This window comes from Solanum verrucosum, unplaced genomic scaffold (assembly GCF_900185275.1).
Source record: "Solanum verrucosum unplaced genomic scaffold, falcon-dt-bn FXZP01000229.1, whole genome shotgun sequence".
In the NCBI taxonomy this organism is placed as follows: domain Eukaryota; kingdom Viridiplantae; phylum Streptophyta; class Magnoliopsida; order Solanales; family Solanaceae; genus Solanum; species Solanum verrucosum.
In genome coordinates, this window is record NW_026020011.1 from 6,227,423 (window position 1) to 6,241,978 (window position 14,556).

A 14,556-nucleotide genomic window follows, 5' to 3' on the forward strand; every position below is an offset into this window, starting at 1 on the left:
AATATAAGAATCACGACTTTGTATATGACTTTCATCACCCATTTATAGAGGTTTTAGTGTTTTTTTTTGTCAACTTGTCTGCCACTGTATTTTGCTCCCTGAAGGTGTGCACGATAGTCGAATTGTGCATGCACGAGAATAAATTTTGTATTCAATCAAATATCGGGCATATAAAAATGATATTATTGGAGTGTACAATAGTATTCTTTTTTCCTGTAAATGTAACTTTAGAAAATCTAAAAAAAACATTAATTATTTCTTTTACAAATTTACTATTGCATTAACAAATGATTTATACAATTATCTAAAAAGTGGATGTGTTTAGTATACAAGTAAAAAATATTATCTTAAAAAGATAAAAAATGGGATCGGCCGTATGTAGGTGGGGTTGAGGGTACGAGTGAAGATGAGGTGTGATTCAATAACACCCCTAGAATTTGTTATTCCAACTTCCATTACGAAAGTAATTTTTCTTATTATCAATGAACTTATTTTTCTCGAGAAAATATTTTTCGGACCATTTAATCTCTCCGCAATTCCCCCGAACTCTGCTCCTCTTCCCATGCACGTCCACTCCCTCTGCTTCACTCACTCTGATTTTTTCTTCACACAAATTTAAAGCTTTTTGCAAATTTGACAAATGAATCTGACTGGTAATTGAAATTTAGAGCGATATTTGATTACATGGATGGAATCAAAGAAAATGATGTACATGGATTGGATCATAATCCGAGTTGCACACAACCTGCTCGAGAAAAGGTTTATCACAAGGGGACGCATAATCTCATTCACAACAATAATGATGGCTCTTTACAAGAAGAAGAAGAATTATACAATGATGGAGAGGGTTCCCATTTGGTTAATCGAAAGGTTGAAGGCGTTGGGGTTGTAGCGGATGGTTTAGATGATAATCATCATCATCATCAATCGCCTTTGGCGGAGTTTGAAGGAACTGGTGGTGGAGTAGGAAGCTTTAAAGTACCAGCTCGTGCGCCTCTGCATCCTGCCCGTCCAACTTACCTTGAGATCAGGCCACATCCCCTCAAAGAAACACAGGTAATGAAATGCATATTTGTTTCATCATGGACAAGTTTTTTTATGAACGAAATCGGTAGATAATGTTTAGCCATGGGGAACTATTTTGTTGTTTATAAATCTATCTCACATGTAGTAATGGTATTAGGAGGAAGACAGAGTTTATTTTCTTTTGGAAATGGTAATGTAAGTGTTCTGTTTTCATTTTTTAGCATTAAGGTTAACAACAAGATAAAAATGTTGGTTAAAATCTATATATGTTGCTTGAAGTCTCCAAATATGATGACACACCCGTATCTGATCCTCTTTTTGGAGGGACCCGACATGCACCCTTTGGCATTTTTTAAGACCCCGAGCAAGGTTAAAACAAGAGATATGGGGTAAGAGTTAGAAATACTTGTAAAATAAAAATGACATAGATGAGATGTGTTAGCTTTTTTCTAGTGTTTGTGGGAGGTAGCAGGTACATCGTGGAATTAGTTGAAGTGCATGGAAGTTGGCCTGTACACTACGACAACATACCCATTGTAGTCCTATAAGTGAGGTCTGGGATGTATGCAGACTGTTTCTGATAGACCCTCAGCTCAAAAGAGAAGTTTCCGGAGCATGAAAAATTAATGACATCCACGCATAAGTGATAATATTATCTTCTTGGTGAAAAACATTTTCTTTGGAGAAAACACTTTGGAAGTACTAGAATGACTTCTTCAAGAAACATCATACCAAACACAACTAATGAACTATGTTTGTTCGTAGAAATAAGGCATAATACATAAATATCCCCTTTTACTTGGCTTCTGTTGGCATCTACGCCCTCCAACTTTGAGTGTACACAAGTAGGCACTTAAACTTGAATAATAGACACTTTCGGCATATGTGGCGTCCTACATGACAATTTTGTGTCCTATGTGGCATCCTTCATGTATTATGCCACCTAGGATATGTGTGTCTACTTGTTTAATTTTATGTAAGTTTAAGTGCCTACTTGTGCACACCCAAAGTTGGAGGGCATAGATGCTAGCTGAAAGTTAAAGGGCTTATTTAAGTATTATGCCTAGAAACAAAGGTACACATGTTGGGAGCACAGTTTTTGAATGTGCAAAAAAGAAGTCGGAAATCAATTGAACAATATTTGAAAATGGATAGTATGTTTTTGATGAGTAATGCATGAGCTACTGTAGTTTTTTCTCCTTATTATTCTTTCACATTTTCTCTTTCAAATTTTAAACAATAATGCAGGTTGGGAAATTTTTGAGGACCATTGTTTGTTCCGAGACACAATTATGGGCAGGACAAGAATCTGGCGTAAGAGTGTGGAATTTTTCAGATCAATATGAGTGTGGGATAGGAATTGGTGGACGGGCAAGGAGAGGGGATGAGGACGCAGCACCATTTTACGAGTCAGCTGATATATCACCCGCATTATGCTTGATGTTTGATTCTGGGAATAAATTAATCTGGAGTGGACATAAGGATGGCAAGATTAGGTCTTGGAGAACAGACCAGCCTAATTCTGATGACTCCCTTTTCAAGGAAAGCCTCTCCTGGAATGCTCATCGTGGTCCCGTTCTTTCATTGATGCTATCTTCTTATGGTAATATCTTAATTTTCCTTGCTTATGATCCCACAGTTTTTATCATTCCGATCACACTATTGAAATTCTTGTTAGCTTACGTTTCACTGAAAGAAGTGGTCTTCTCGATTTAATTATCTTAAGGTTGAGATGTGTCGGTGCATCTTAAGGTTGCTAAGACTTCCAACCCTTGGAAATTATTTCTTGTTTTGAGTAAGAGGATCTTATTTGTTTGTCAACATATGATCTTTCTGTCCTAGTAACAAGGAAAATTGATCAAGATACTAATGTGATTGCAACATGTTTTGAAGATATAAGTTGCACAATTCAAAGAGTCAAGATGAATTGTACATTACTATTTCATTTTTGGTGTAAAGGAAACTATGCAGATGAAGCTGAAACATTGCTAGAGTTTCTGAAGTCCTTGTGAGATGAACAAGGGCATAAGTTTTGTTTTTTGGAATTCTAGTTTGGCTCACTGCACAGCCTTTGTGCTGCTGATTAATACACAGTTACCTTCCTCAAAAAAACAAAAAAAATAAAGAAGTGTGCTTGCTATGGATCGTATCGGTGCAAAGGTCTCTCCAATGATTTGCATAACCGTGCTTCAAGTCATACAATTAGCAAAAAATGTAAATACACAGTTTTATAATGCTGCATTTGAAGTGACATATCCAGGTTACAACTTGGATGTTTCTGTCACTCTAGCTTAAACCCATAAATCCATGTCTGCCTCGTTTCTCATGGATTGATCTTAACGATTTGTGCTTCAAAGTTCTGTTGTTATATTCTCTTACTGGTCTCTGTGAAACCTCACTAACTCATCTTATCTTTAATTTTGCTCCTGATAAGGAACGATTTATCATGACTACTCTCTTCTTGGTCCAGGTGATATATGGTCTGGATTTGAAGGCGGTATCATAAAGGTTTGGCCATGGGAAGCAGTACAGAAGTCTCTCTCTCTATCATCAGATGAAACACATATTGCTTCTTTACTTGTGGAAAGGTCACTTGTTAACCTTAGAAGCCAAGTTACAGTTAATGGTGTATGTAGCATCTCACCTTCTGATGTGAAGTGTTTGCTCTCTGATCATGTAAGAGCAAAAGTGTGGGCATCAGGATCTTTATCCTTCTCGTTATGGTATGTTCCTCTACATTTCTTCCAGATGAATATGACGTATGCATTTGTTCTATGTTAATACATAAAAGAAGAGGTAAGAGTTGAGGCTTTCTTTTTTTGATAATTGCTTAGCCACTAATTACTCTGATAGTTCAAAAACTGCAGGGATGCACGAACCAGGGAACTCCTGAAAGTGTATAATGTAGATGGTCAGATTGAAAATGGGGTTGATATGTCATCTGTGCCAGACCACGCTGTGGAAGATGAGAGTAATGTCAAGTCTGTCTCCAAATCTAAAAAAGAAAAGTCACAAGGAGGTAACTTTTTCCAGCGTTCACGTAATGCTATAATGGGAGCTGCCGGTGCTGTACGTCGAGTTGCAACAAAGGGGTCAGGAGCATCTTCAGAAGATAGTAGGAAAACAGAAGCCCTTGTGCTTTCATCTGATGGAATGATTTGGAGTGGATGTTCAAATGGCTTACTTGTGCAGTGGGATGGGAATGGAAACCGTTTGCAAGATTTCCATCATCATCCTTGTGCTGTTCTATGCTTATGTGCTCATGGTTCTCGATTATGGGTTGGCTATATAAGTGGTATGGTACAGGTTCTGGACCTTGAAGGGAACTTGGTAGCTAATTGGGTTGCTCATACCGATCCTGTAATAAAAATGGCAATTGGGGGTGATTATGTTTTTAGCTTGGCTAATCACGGAGGTATACGTGGATGGACTCTCGCCACTCCAGGACCTATTGATCACATATTGCAATCAGAAAGAGCACAGAAAAGACATTTATACACCAGACAAGAAAATTTTAAGATTCTGGTTGGCACGTGGAATGTTGCTGAAGGAAAAACCTCACAGGAAGCACTGGCAACTTGGCTGAGTTCTGCCATTTTGGATGTTGAAATTGTAGTAATTGGGTTGCAAGAAGTAGAAATGGGAGCAGGTTTTCTTGCAATGTCTGCAGCAAAAGAAACTGTAAGCTATCAAAGTACACCCCTTACATCTCGTAAAGAAAATGAACCTTGCACCTAACTCAGATAAAAAAAAAAAAAAAAACTAGCTCATGAAGTGATGATTGTCCAACACCATTTATATAAGAAAACTACAGCACATTCCCTCGACGATGTGGAATATTCTATCCCCTGCATGCCAGGGCTAGACATTTGGAGCGTGGACAATATAACTAAGAGTTGAGATGAGTTTAGCTCCAATACTATTGAAAAATAATTAAATAAGAAAAAGATTTGCTCTCTCTAAGTAGGTTCTTAGATGAGATGGTCCCACACTTCAACGAGGTATCTTGACGATTGAGGGATACTTATATTTGGACCCATGGAGATAGTGACACCTTATGCTATCTTGATCTTGTCTACTGTGTACTGTAGGTAGGACTAGAAGGAACATCCAGTGGACAATGGTGGCTGGATGCAATAGGGAAGACTTTGGATGAAGGATCAAGTTTTGAAAGGGTAGGATCAAGGCAACTAGCTGGCTTGCTTATTGCTATCTGGTAAGAACTAATGTGGTTACTTTAATGAGAGATTTTCCATTTTAAGCTGAAATACAAGTTGTACTTCATAAAAAAAACCATGCATCGTAGAACAACATCTTCCTTCCACTGGCTCCTGCCTATTCATACTACTAAAATATTACTTTCATATTACTTTCCTGAACATTATGTAACATTGATCGTTAATCTTAACTTAGGGTGAGAAAAACCCTTCGAGTACATGTGGGGGACCTTGATGTTGCAGCAGTTGCATGTGGTTTAGGACGTGCCATTGGTAATAAGGCAAGTATTTCTTACTGTTAAGAGGTATAACAAAACAATGATCTTGTCATTAGAATTCATCAAGCTATTAAGTGTTCAAATTGGATAAAGAATTTGTTTTCATTTAAGTTGATGTAATGAAGATGATTGAGACAATAAAACAATATATAAGGGCTTCAGCTTCTAATCTATATTATTGTCGTTTTCTTTGAAAAGGGAATGAACTGCCACAATTTCATGGTTGTACAATTATAATGCAGGGTGGAGTCGGTTTGAGGTTAAGAGTATTTGATCGGATTATGTGCTTCGTGAACTGTCACTTTGCAGCACATTTAGAAGCAGTCAATCGCCGCAATGCTGATTTTGACCATATATATAGAACAATGGCTTTCACTCGGTCTTCTAACCTTCTTGACAATGTTACTGGTATGCTGCGATACCTGTTTTTGACTTGCTCTCTTGTCTTCTCCACATATTTACTGTGGCTGCTTTACTCTTCTGGCCTGCCATGGATCCTCTCTCTTGCAGCTGGTGTGTCATCTGCTGCTCAAATGCTTCGTGGTACAGATGTATGACGTGGTATTTGTATTCATCAGTTTCATACTATCTTCTTCTATTGAACTAAAGCTTGACTTCCTCTATCTCAGGCTGCAGCAATTAGTCCCGGGAAGGGAAAGCCTGACCTTGCTGAAGCTGATATGGTGATTTTCTGTGGGGATCTTAATTATCGTCTTTTTGGAATATCTTATGATGAAGCAAGGGACTTCGTCTCACAAAGATGCTTTGACTGGCTTAGAGAGAAAGATCAACTAAGAGCAGAAATGAAAGCTGGTAAAGTTTTCCAAGGGATGCGTGAAGCAATCATCAAATTTCCTCCAACTTACAAGTTTGACAAGGGGAAACCAGGATTAGGAGGTGAGGTATATTTGTAATGATTATAACATGTGACTCAACATATTACTTTCTTACACTGCGCCAAATATTACTCCTTCCGTTTCAATTTGTTTGTCTTGTTTTCCTTTTTAGTCCGTTTAAAAAAGAATGTTTCTTCCCTTTTTTGCCAACTTTCCACATGGCATGTTTAGGACCACAAGATTCAAAAAATTTCTTTATTTTCTTGAATTCAGTGTCAAGTCAAAACCAGACAAATAAATTGAAACGGATGGAGTAGTTAAACTGTCGATAGTGTTCTTATGATAAAGATATGTCCAAGGACCAGTTTAAGATTTCCCTTTTGGATTGTTGTATTGCTTAATGCATGAAATGTCAAAAAGCACTGAAAGACATTTTTGCTTTCCACTTTAGGATATGATTCTGGGGAGAAGAAACGAATTCCAGCCTGGTGTGACAGAGTGCTATATCGAGATAGCCGGGCAGCTCCTTCAATGCCGTGCAGTTTAGGGAGCCCTGTAGCTGCTTCCATTTTACAGTAGGATTTCTCAGGGCTTTCTTCAAGTAAGTCTTTCTTGGTCCATGTAGAAACTGATTTCACTTATGTGATAGGTACGATGCTTGCACGGAAGTAACAGATAGTGATCACAAGCCTGTGCGGTGCAAATTTAGTGTTGAAGTTTCCTGTGTTGATAGATCAGTAAGGAGACGAGAGTTTGGGAAGATCTTCCAGTATAATGATAAAATCAGGTCTATACTGGAAGAACTGTATTATATACCTGAAGTAACCGTCAGTACCAGCCAGATATTTCTTCAGAATCAAGAAACATTCAGCTTAATAATTACCAACAGAAGTACTAGACAGGATAATGTTTTTTTCCAAATCACTTGCCAATATCAATCAACTGTCGACAAGAACAAGCAAACATCAGGCTATCGTCCCAGAGATTCCTTTTGCTTTCCCCGTTGGCTTAAGGTAATTTCCAGGTCTATGGATCATTAAACTCTTATTCAATGGTTGGATTGGATGTTCCTTTTCTCATCATAAAATGGATTAAGGCGAAATTTCGTTTGTACAGTACATCATGTAGTAGCGAGTCTGTGAACGATGCAAAAAGCATATGCTTAACTTCAAGAGTCAGAGTTCACAATACTATACTTTCTTTACTAAAATAGAAAATTAGCATGTTATACTTCTCTGTACTGAAAGTAGACCTCTTCTGCAAGCAAGGCCATCTTATAATTTCATCTGATTCAGGTCACACCTGCGGCTGGCATGATCAAATCTGGTGAAGATGAAGAGATCTTGGTACATCAGGAAGAGTTCCGTAATTCAGAAAATATTCCTGAAGTTATGTCACCAAGAAAATGGTCTGAGGAAACAAGAGAAGAAGAGGTGATTTTAATGATCAATGTGAAATCTAGTGGCTCAACGAAGGTAAGAACACATCATGTACACCTGAGCTGCCGTTTCTCAACTGATGCAGTATGCATGTTATCAAGAAACAGTTCCACCAGAAATGAAGGGAGCTCCCATCACAGGTCAAACAGTTCCAGAAGAAATGAAGGAAACACTTATCAGAGGTCAAATAGTTCCATAAGAAATGAAGGGAGCTCCCACCACAGGTCTTCTCTTCAACAGGAGAGCGTGTCAAACGGTTCCAGAAGAAATGAAGGGAGCTCCCACCCCAGATCTTCTCTTCAACAGGAGAGTACCTCTGACATGAATAAATATAAATGACCATCAAGGCTTTCTGGTACCTGGTATCTGCATGAAAGCCTATAAACCTAAAGAAAACAAGGTTCTCCCCCCCTCCCCCCCCACTCAAACTTGGGGTACGGGAAGGGGATTACAAGGTGGAAAATCAAACCCTCACTTACAAAGTGAAAGTTCAGGTAGCCAACGAACTGAGCTACTAAGATTCCCCGACAAGAGGATTCAAAGATAATGTTCTGATGTAAAATTATGGATTCCCTTTGCTGAGAATGTATGGTAGGTCTTGATGTATATACTCGTAGACGATTAACGTTGGAATAATCCAGCTCAGAAATCTGGATATAGAGCATCAATTTGCTCTTCTATTTTTTCACTAGAATTGTGTTCATTAGTAAGCAGTTTGTTCTTCACCAAAAAAACTTGCTTGTAGAAATGCAGAATTCTTTATTGTGCATTCCTTTTTTCTTAACTAAACTGTTCCCTTTCGTTTTAGATACATTCATCGAAAAGCCAGTGTGGGAGTTTCTTGCCCTGCATGTATGCATGCCAATGCACATAAATAATGCTGGATATGTATTGATTCTGGTACCTCATTGGAATTACCACGTCGCGTCTAAAATCAAGATGTTCTGGATGGAGAAGAAAAAACAAAGTTGTGCTCGATACTCTTAGGCATAATACATAAACATACACTCATACTTGACTTCAGCTCGCAAATAAACACTCCAATTTTGAGTATGCACATCTAGACACCTCCAAAATTTATTTGCCATGTCAACGTCAGGTGTCCACGAGACACAGTGAGGAAGAGTTGGAATGTTTAGTTGTCAGTTGAGATCAAATTGAGGTGTCTAGATGTGCACTCTCAAAGTTGGAGTGCTTACTTGTCAGCCGAGGTTAAGTTTGAATGTCTGTTTACGAGCTCAACTTTCATAGAACTCTCTTTCTCAGGTTTTTTTTCTTCATGTTGGCAGAATTCTAACAAATGATGGCAGCTGAAAAAGATGGAACTTCCATGATGATGGAAAAAAAAGCTATCATAAAGTATACAATGACACCATTTTGTTTGATGAACTTAGAAGTTGATCAGGTATATAGGCATAAAAATAAATAGCAGCCATCCCCACATTCTTGTCACCAAGTTGCAATCTATGTACACTAATGCTTCATTTTGAACTTCCAAGAAAGATGCTGCAGCGACTGATATCGCTCCGATATTATTGTCAATCTATTGAAACTTTCTACTCATTTGTTCCTGAACAGTATAGATCCCTTCCATACTTTCACCATTCTAAATTTGATCCCATGTCAGTGTTGTTGAACTTCATGGTTGAGAATTACATATAATCGCTTGTAGTTTCAGTTACCGAGCTCTGCATTTGATGCCATAGGCAGACATCTGCCTGATTATTCTACCTATACTGCATACATCCTCTTGTAGTTCTCACTGCATAGCTCTGGATCTGATGCCACAGACAATGGGAAAGAACGTGAATTAGTCTCAGTTCTTCGAATGCTCCTCAACCTCGATTCTTCTAGCCTATGTTGAACCACACAATAGCACATGGAGCCAAATGTAGTGAGCATTATTATGCAACCAACCACAGTTGCATACACAGCAAGCCATCTTTCCTTAGCTCCAACTACCACATAACTAAGAGAGATAAAGGCGACTGAGATGAAGAGACAAGCTGCCCACATTAGCTTGTTTATCCAAAACATGAGTCGTTTCTTTGCTTTCTGTTCAATCACGACAATAGACGTCTGGACCACAACAACAGCAACTGAAATGAACAATGCCATACTGTCAAACAAGAAGAAGATTATGAATGCTGCTTTTCTCCCTATGTGTGCTTCTCCAAGCGAAAATCCATCTGTTTTCTTTTCAACATATTGCCCAGGTACAGTGAAGATGGCAGCAAAAGCAACAGTAGCAATAAGGACAGCAACAACTGTTGCATTGTTGATGGCGTTGTTAAGACCACTAATGTGGAGCTTCTTCACCTTCATTGCAATTTTTCGTACTTTGAAGCCAGTCTGCCGACTCTGTTGGAGCTGGGAGTGCACATCATGTTTTATGTCACTGACAGACTGCTTTAGCTGCTTTGCAGGACCGGGTGGCTTCCCATGATCTTTGGAATGGGTAGCTCCGGCTTCTTTCAAAATAGAAACAAGCTCCGGAGTTCCGAACTTTTCTGCAATATCTAGAACTGTTTCTCCAGCCTTATTAAGGGTGTTAAGATCAATGCCCTCAATTGATATAAGACATTGTACCATCTGCAATTACACATAGCATAGTGTTACAAAGGATGCTGAGTTTTCTTGATTGAACATGTAAAAAAAAACATTGTACCATCTGCAAGTACATATAGAAGAAAGCGCCCAAGGGTGTCGCCTAGTGGTCTATTTCCAACTTCTTCATTAAGTCATGAATGAAGTACTCCTTTTTGGTTTCTCTTGTGTCAAAACACAATCATAAAATAAACTACTTCTGAATAAGGACCAAAAAGATGGTACATTTACAAAGAATGCAGTTTATGTGTGTTAAAATTTCTATATAAAATTAAAAGTAACAGACGCTGACCATATCCCTGCAAATCATAGAATGAAATCAGACCTCATGAGGGAGGACACGATACATGATACTAAAAGATAAAGTGTTTCTGAATGTTCCTTCTCTCCAGGTACATAACTGTCCAGAAAGGACATTGGAACTTATCAGTAAGTCATTTCAATAACCATTTCGTGGCACGACAATGAACTCACCCTTGGCCTGCCCACAATCCCTCAAATTTGTGATTTCCATCTTGATTTTACCAAATAAACAGTATTCCCTTGATCTACCAGCATTTTTCATCAAGATATATAACACATCCCACATTGCCTCACACATAAAACAAATCTCAAGTTTACGGAAGATGCTTTACAAGAAAAAACAGTTTAAACAAACAAACCTGTATCCGTCCCTTTCTTGTTGCAATATGAAGTGCTGTGTTTCCTTTGTTATCTTCCAAGGCCAAAACAGCAGGATTTGGTTTGATTAATTCGAGCACGATGTCAACATTTTGTCCCTTTGCAGCCATGTGCAAGGCAGTCTGGCCTTTTTTATCTGTTCTAAAGCCAATCTCAGGATCCTTGCTAAGAAGGGATCTAACTATCTCCAAGTGTCCCATTCTTGCTGCTGTATGGAGCACAGTCTTTCCGTTGTTCCGAGCTATCTTAGCAAGGTTAGAATCAATCTCCAGAAGCATATTTACTACATAAATATGTCCCTGTGCAGCTGCGGTATGTAACGCCGTAGAATTGGACGAATCTGTGGTCATGACTAAGTTTGGAAAGGAATGCAGCAGTTCCTGTAGTACATCTGCAATTTTATACAAAAAAGTGTTTGCAAGTGCAAGTAAGAAAGGAACATACTGAATTCATGTTTAACAAGTATCCACAATAAGCTTGAAATAACAATAATACTCCCTCCGTCCCAATTTAAGTGTTTTACTTTCCCTTTTGGTTTGTTCCAAAAATACCATCTCTTTCTTAAACTTCGTGCCCAATCAAACTAAGACACTTAAACTGGGACGGAGAGAGTAAATCAAGACTTGACCATAAAGTTTCTTTTTTATGGTCACCACAAACATATAAGCTCTAATGTGATCGAGTTACACAGGTTGTGTTAGGATCGATGTTCCAGTTGATTTTTGCAGTTTGACAAAACAACCCTCAACGACATAATTGAGACTACATGGAGAAATGTACTAAAGAAAATACAACGATTTATGTGGTTCGATCATCAGACATGTCCACAGACGGATAGAAATTTGATTCTGGAAACTAAGATCTAGGATAGAAATTGCAGACTCTAGTCACCATCAGTATAGGGTCAGCCTCAGCCTGGTGCACTAAAGCTCCTGCTATGCACGGAGTCCGGAGAAGGGCAAGACCACAAGGGTCTATTGTATGCAACCTTACCCTACATTTCTTCAAGAGATTGTTTCCACGGCTTGAACCCTGGCCACATGGCAGCAACTTTACCAGTTACGCCAAGACTCCCCTTCCGTTACCATCACTATTAGCAGTAATAAAATTTCATGTGAAGCATCATCTCATTCATGAAGTTCACATTTTACTGGTAAATCTGGAAAGATACTCTGAGAACCACATGTAATATCAAAACTGAATTGAGATGCGAAAGAATCTACATTCTCTATGCCCTAAATTATCCTAATTAGATTTTTCAAGAATCGAAGTCGATTTGCTTTATAATAAATAGGGAACTCACCAAGATGACCCTGCCTTGCTGCAACATGAAGTGTATCATAACCATTATTTGCCACAATAGAAGCGATTTCAAGGTCTAAATGTTTCAAGAACTCTGCAACAACCAAACTATGACCATTCTCAGCAGAAACATATAAAGCAGTCTCACCCTCTTGGTTTTGCTGACATAACAAGTCTTTTATGCCTTTTTCATCAAACTTCTGAATAATTTCTTTCACCTTTCCGAAATTTCCAGCTCTAGCTGCAAGATGCAATGGGGAATCCCCTCGTTTCCCCGGTGAATCCTTACCCCTTTTCCTCTCACCACCAAAACTCATTTGCCTCTCCATTGCTATCCTAAAACTTTTCTGTTTTTCCATTATTCCTCTAAAGCTCTTCTGCTTCTCCATCGCTCCATTTCGAAAACTTTGCTGTTTTTCCATTGTTGCACCCTGGAAACTAACCTGTTTCTCCATGATCATAAAGAATTCAACCCCCAAAATCCTAATGGATTTCTTGTTTATTAGACCAAAAATAGCAACTTTTTCCACTTTCAAGAACTACAAAGATTGAAACTTTTCATCATTATCAATTCAACTTGGAAAGGGATATATTAAGATACAACAATAACAACAACATACCCGCGAAATTCCACAAGTGGGGTATAGGGAGAATAGAGTGTAGGCAGACCTTATCACTATCTCGTGGAGGTAGCTGTTTCTGAGAGATGAAAGATCCTCAGCTCGAGTGCAGCAAATTCAAGTACAAAGGGATATACTAAGATACCAAAAATTATCACCTTCCCCACATTTCTAGCTAAGAATCTATAAAAACCCCTGGCCCAACAAAATTTGAAGCAAATTTAAAGAACCCTTTATACTATTAAGTCTTGGAGCTATCTACCAAATCACAAGTCCAGAAAGAAACAATCTTTTCAGTGAACTTACAGAACTCAAAAGCATATCAAGAATTCAAATCAGACAAAAAAAGAACCAATTTTTCAACAAATATAGAGCTCAAACTTCACTTTTGATGAAACCCCAAAAGCTAAAAATCAGATGAAATCTTGAAAACCCCCCAAAAAATATCAAGAACAGGAAACACAAGTAAAAACAAAAGAGCAGTATAAGCAACAAAAGGGTCACTGAATCCAATGGTTTTGCCCACTTTTTGTTTTTGTCAGGCTCTTTTAAAGTTGAAGTATTTACTAATACTAAAATTCCCATATGAAACAAATCAACAGAAAAAACACTCCTTTTTTACTTAAAGAGGCTTACTTGTTCAAACATTCTGTTTTATCGCTTGTGTAGCTTAGTGATCAATGAAATAATCAAGAACTATGATGTTTTGATTTGGCACGAACCAAGATATTATTTAGTCTTGTGTCTTAAACACGTCAGGTAGAAAGTTGAATTAAAAGTTATCAACAAAGTAAAAAGTATAATAAATATCTCATAAAATTAATTAAGATGCGTGGAAGCTGACTCAGATATCACAATTAATGAAAAAAGGGCAAGTTGTTGGTCTCTGTTGATGTTATCTGTTAACATCAAAACGTGCACTAAAAGACAGAGATTACATTATATACAGCAGTGGGGGGCCATTGGCCATTGTTATATTGCTATATTCTTATGCAAGCTCATGAGTCATGAGATGATAAGATAATTGGTGGGGCCCCATCCTATATGTTGGGTCCCACAATGTGACACAAGAGAGTAGAAGAGTACCTAACATTTGAAGGGATAATAACCGATCAGGATTGTGATGGAGTGGTACATTCTTAACTAGAGCTTTCATGTTCGAATTTTCCGTGCTTTATCCTCCTCTACGTGGAATTTTTTAGCGCAAATATGAATTTAGTTAGATTTCAATATAGATACTCGACATCTTATTATCAATCAATAAATATCATAAGGCAATTATTTATTTATTTTTCTTCGAAATTCTCATCTTATTGTTTCCGTGTAACTCGAACTCAAGATGGTGTCATGTGAGGCAAAAATAGTGAAAAATATGGTAAATTATAATTATCGATCAATTCGTTACTATAATTCTCTCGATAATCAAAATGTACAGAATTTTAGGAGGCACATTCTGACACGCCTGAATGTAAGCATGTCTTTTCTTGGATTATTGAAAAGATTCCCACTTCTTTGGTAAAAAAATAATGTTGGGCTAGAATAGTTTTCAA

General features: G+C 37.9%; 2 protein-coding genes across 3 annotated transcripts; one reads left to right on the forward strand and one right to left on the reverse strand.

Moving 5' to 3' along the window:
- Positions 1 to 684: 684 nt before the first annotated feature.
- LOC125820061 (type I inositol polyphosphate 5-phosphatase 12-like) lies at positions 685 to 8,195 on the forward strand. Of its 2 annotated transcripts, XM_049499478.1 has the most exons (12): positions 685 to 1,056; positions 2,275 to 2,629; positions 3,497 to 3,749; positions 3,894 to 4,707; positions 5,118 to 5,242; positions 5,440 to 5,524; positions 5,764 to 5,929; positions 6,032 to 6,072; positions 6,151 to 6,418; positions 6,809 to 6,932; positions 7,007 to 7,370; positions 7,653 to 8,195. In XM_049499478.1, the coding sequence occupies exons 1-12, from the start codon at positions 685 to 687 to the stop codon at positions 8,133 to 8,135; spliced, it is 3,450 nt and encodes a 1,149-aa protein (XP_049355435.1). In that variant the 3' UTR covers positions 8,136 to 8,195. The 2 variants fall into 2 exon arrangements, with proteins under 2 accessions (XP_049355435.1, XP_049355434.1); XM_049499477.1 differs by having other exon boundaries at positions 5,764 to 6,072.
- A 941-nt stretch (positions 8,196 to 9,136) lies between these two features.
- LOC125820028 (ankyrin repeat-containing protein At5g02620-like) lies at positions 9,137 to 13,001 on the reverse strand. The gene is made up of 3 exons (XM_049499446.1): positions 12,388 to 13,001; positions 11,066 to 11,475; positions 9,137 to 10,388 (listed from the first exon to the last, which is right to left on the reverse strand). Exons 1-3 carry the CDS (start codon positions 12,845 to 12,847, stop codon positions 9,528 to 9,530), a joined length of 1,731 nt encoding a protein of 576 aa, XP_049355403.1. The 5' UTR covers positions 12,848 to 13,001; the 3' UTR covers positions 9,137 to 9,527.
- Positions 13,002 to 14,556: the final 1,555 nt, after the last annotated feature.

Coding starts and splice junctions, on each gene's coding strand:
- LOC125820061 (XM_049499477.1), top strand. CDS start 685: ATGGATGGAATCAAAGAAAATGATGTACATGGATTGGATCATAATCCG. Junction 3,750..3,893: donor TCTTTATCCTTCTCGTTATG/GTATGTTCCTCT, acceptor CAAAAACTGCAG/GGATGCACGAACCAGGGAAC. Junction 4,708..5,117: donor TGTCTGCAGCAAAAGAAACT/GTAAGCTATCAA, acceptor TGTGTACTGTAG/GTAGGACTAGAAGGAACATC.
- LOC125820028 (XM_049499446.1), bottom strand. CDS start 12,847: ATGATCATGGAGAAACAGGTTAGTTTCCAGGGTGCAACAATGGAAAAA. Junction 11,476..12,387: donor AGCAAGGCAGGGTCATCTTG/GTGAGTTCCCTA, acceptor ATAAAATTGCAG/ATGTACTACAGGAACTGCTG. Junction 10,389..11,065: donor CAAGAAAGGGACGGATACAG/GTTTGTTTGTTT, acceptor GTGTAATTGCAG/ATGGTACAATGTCTTATATC.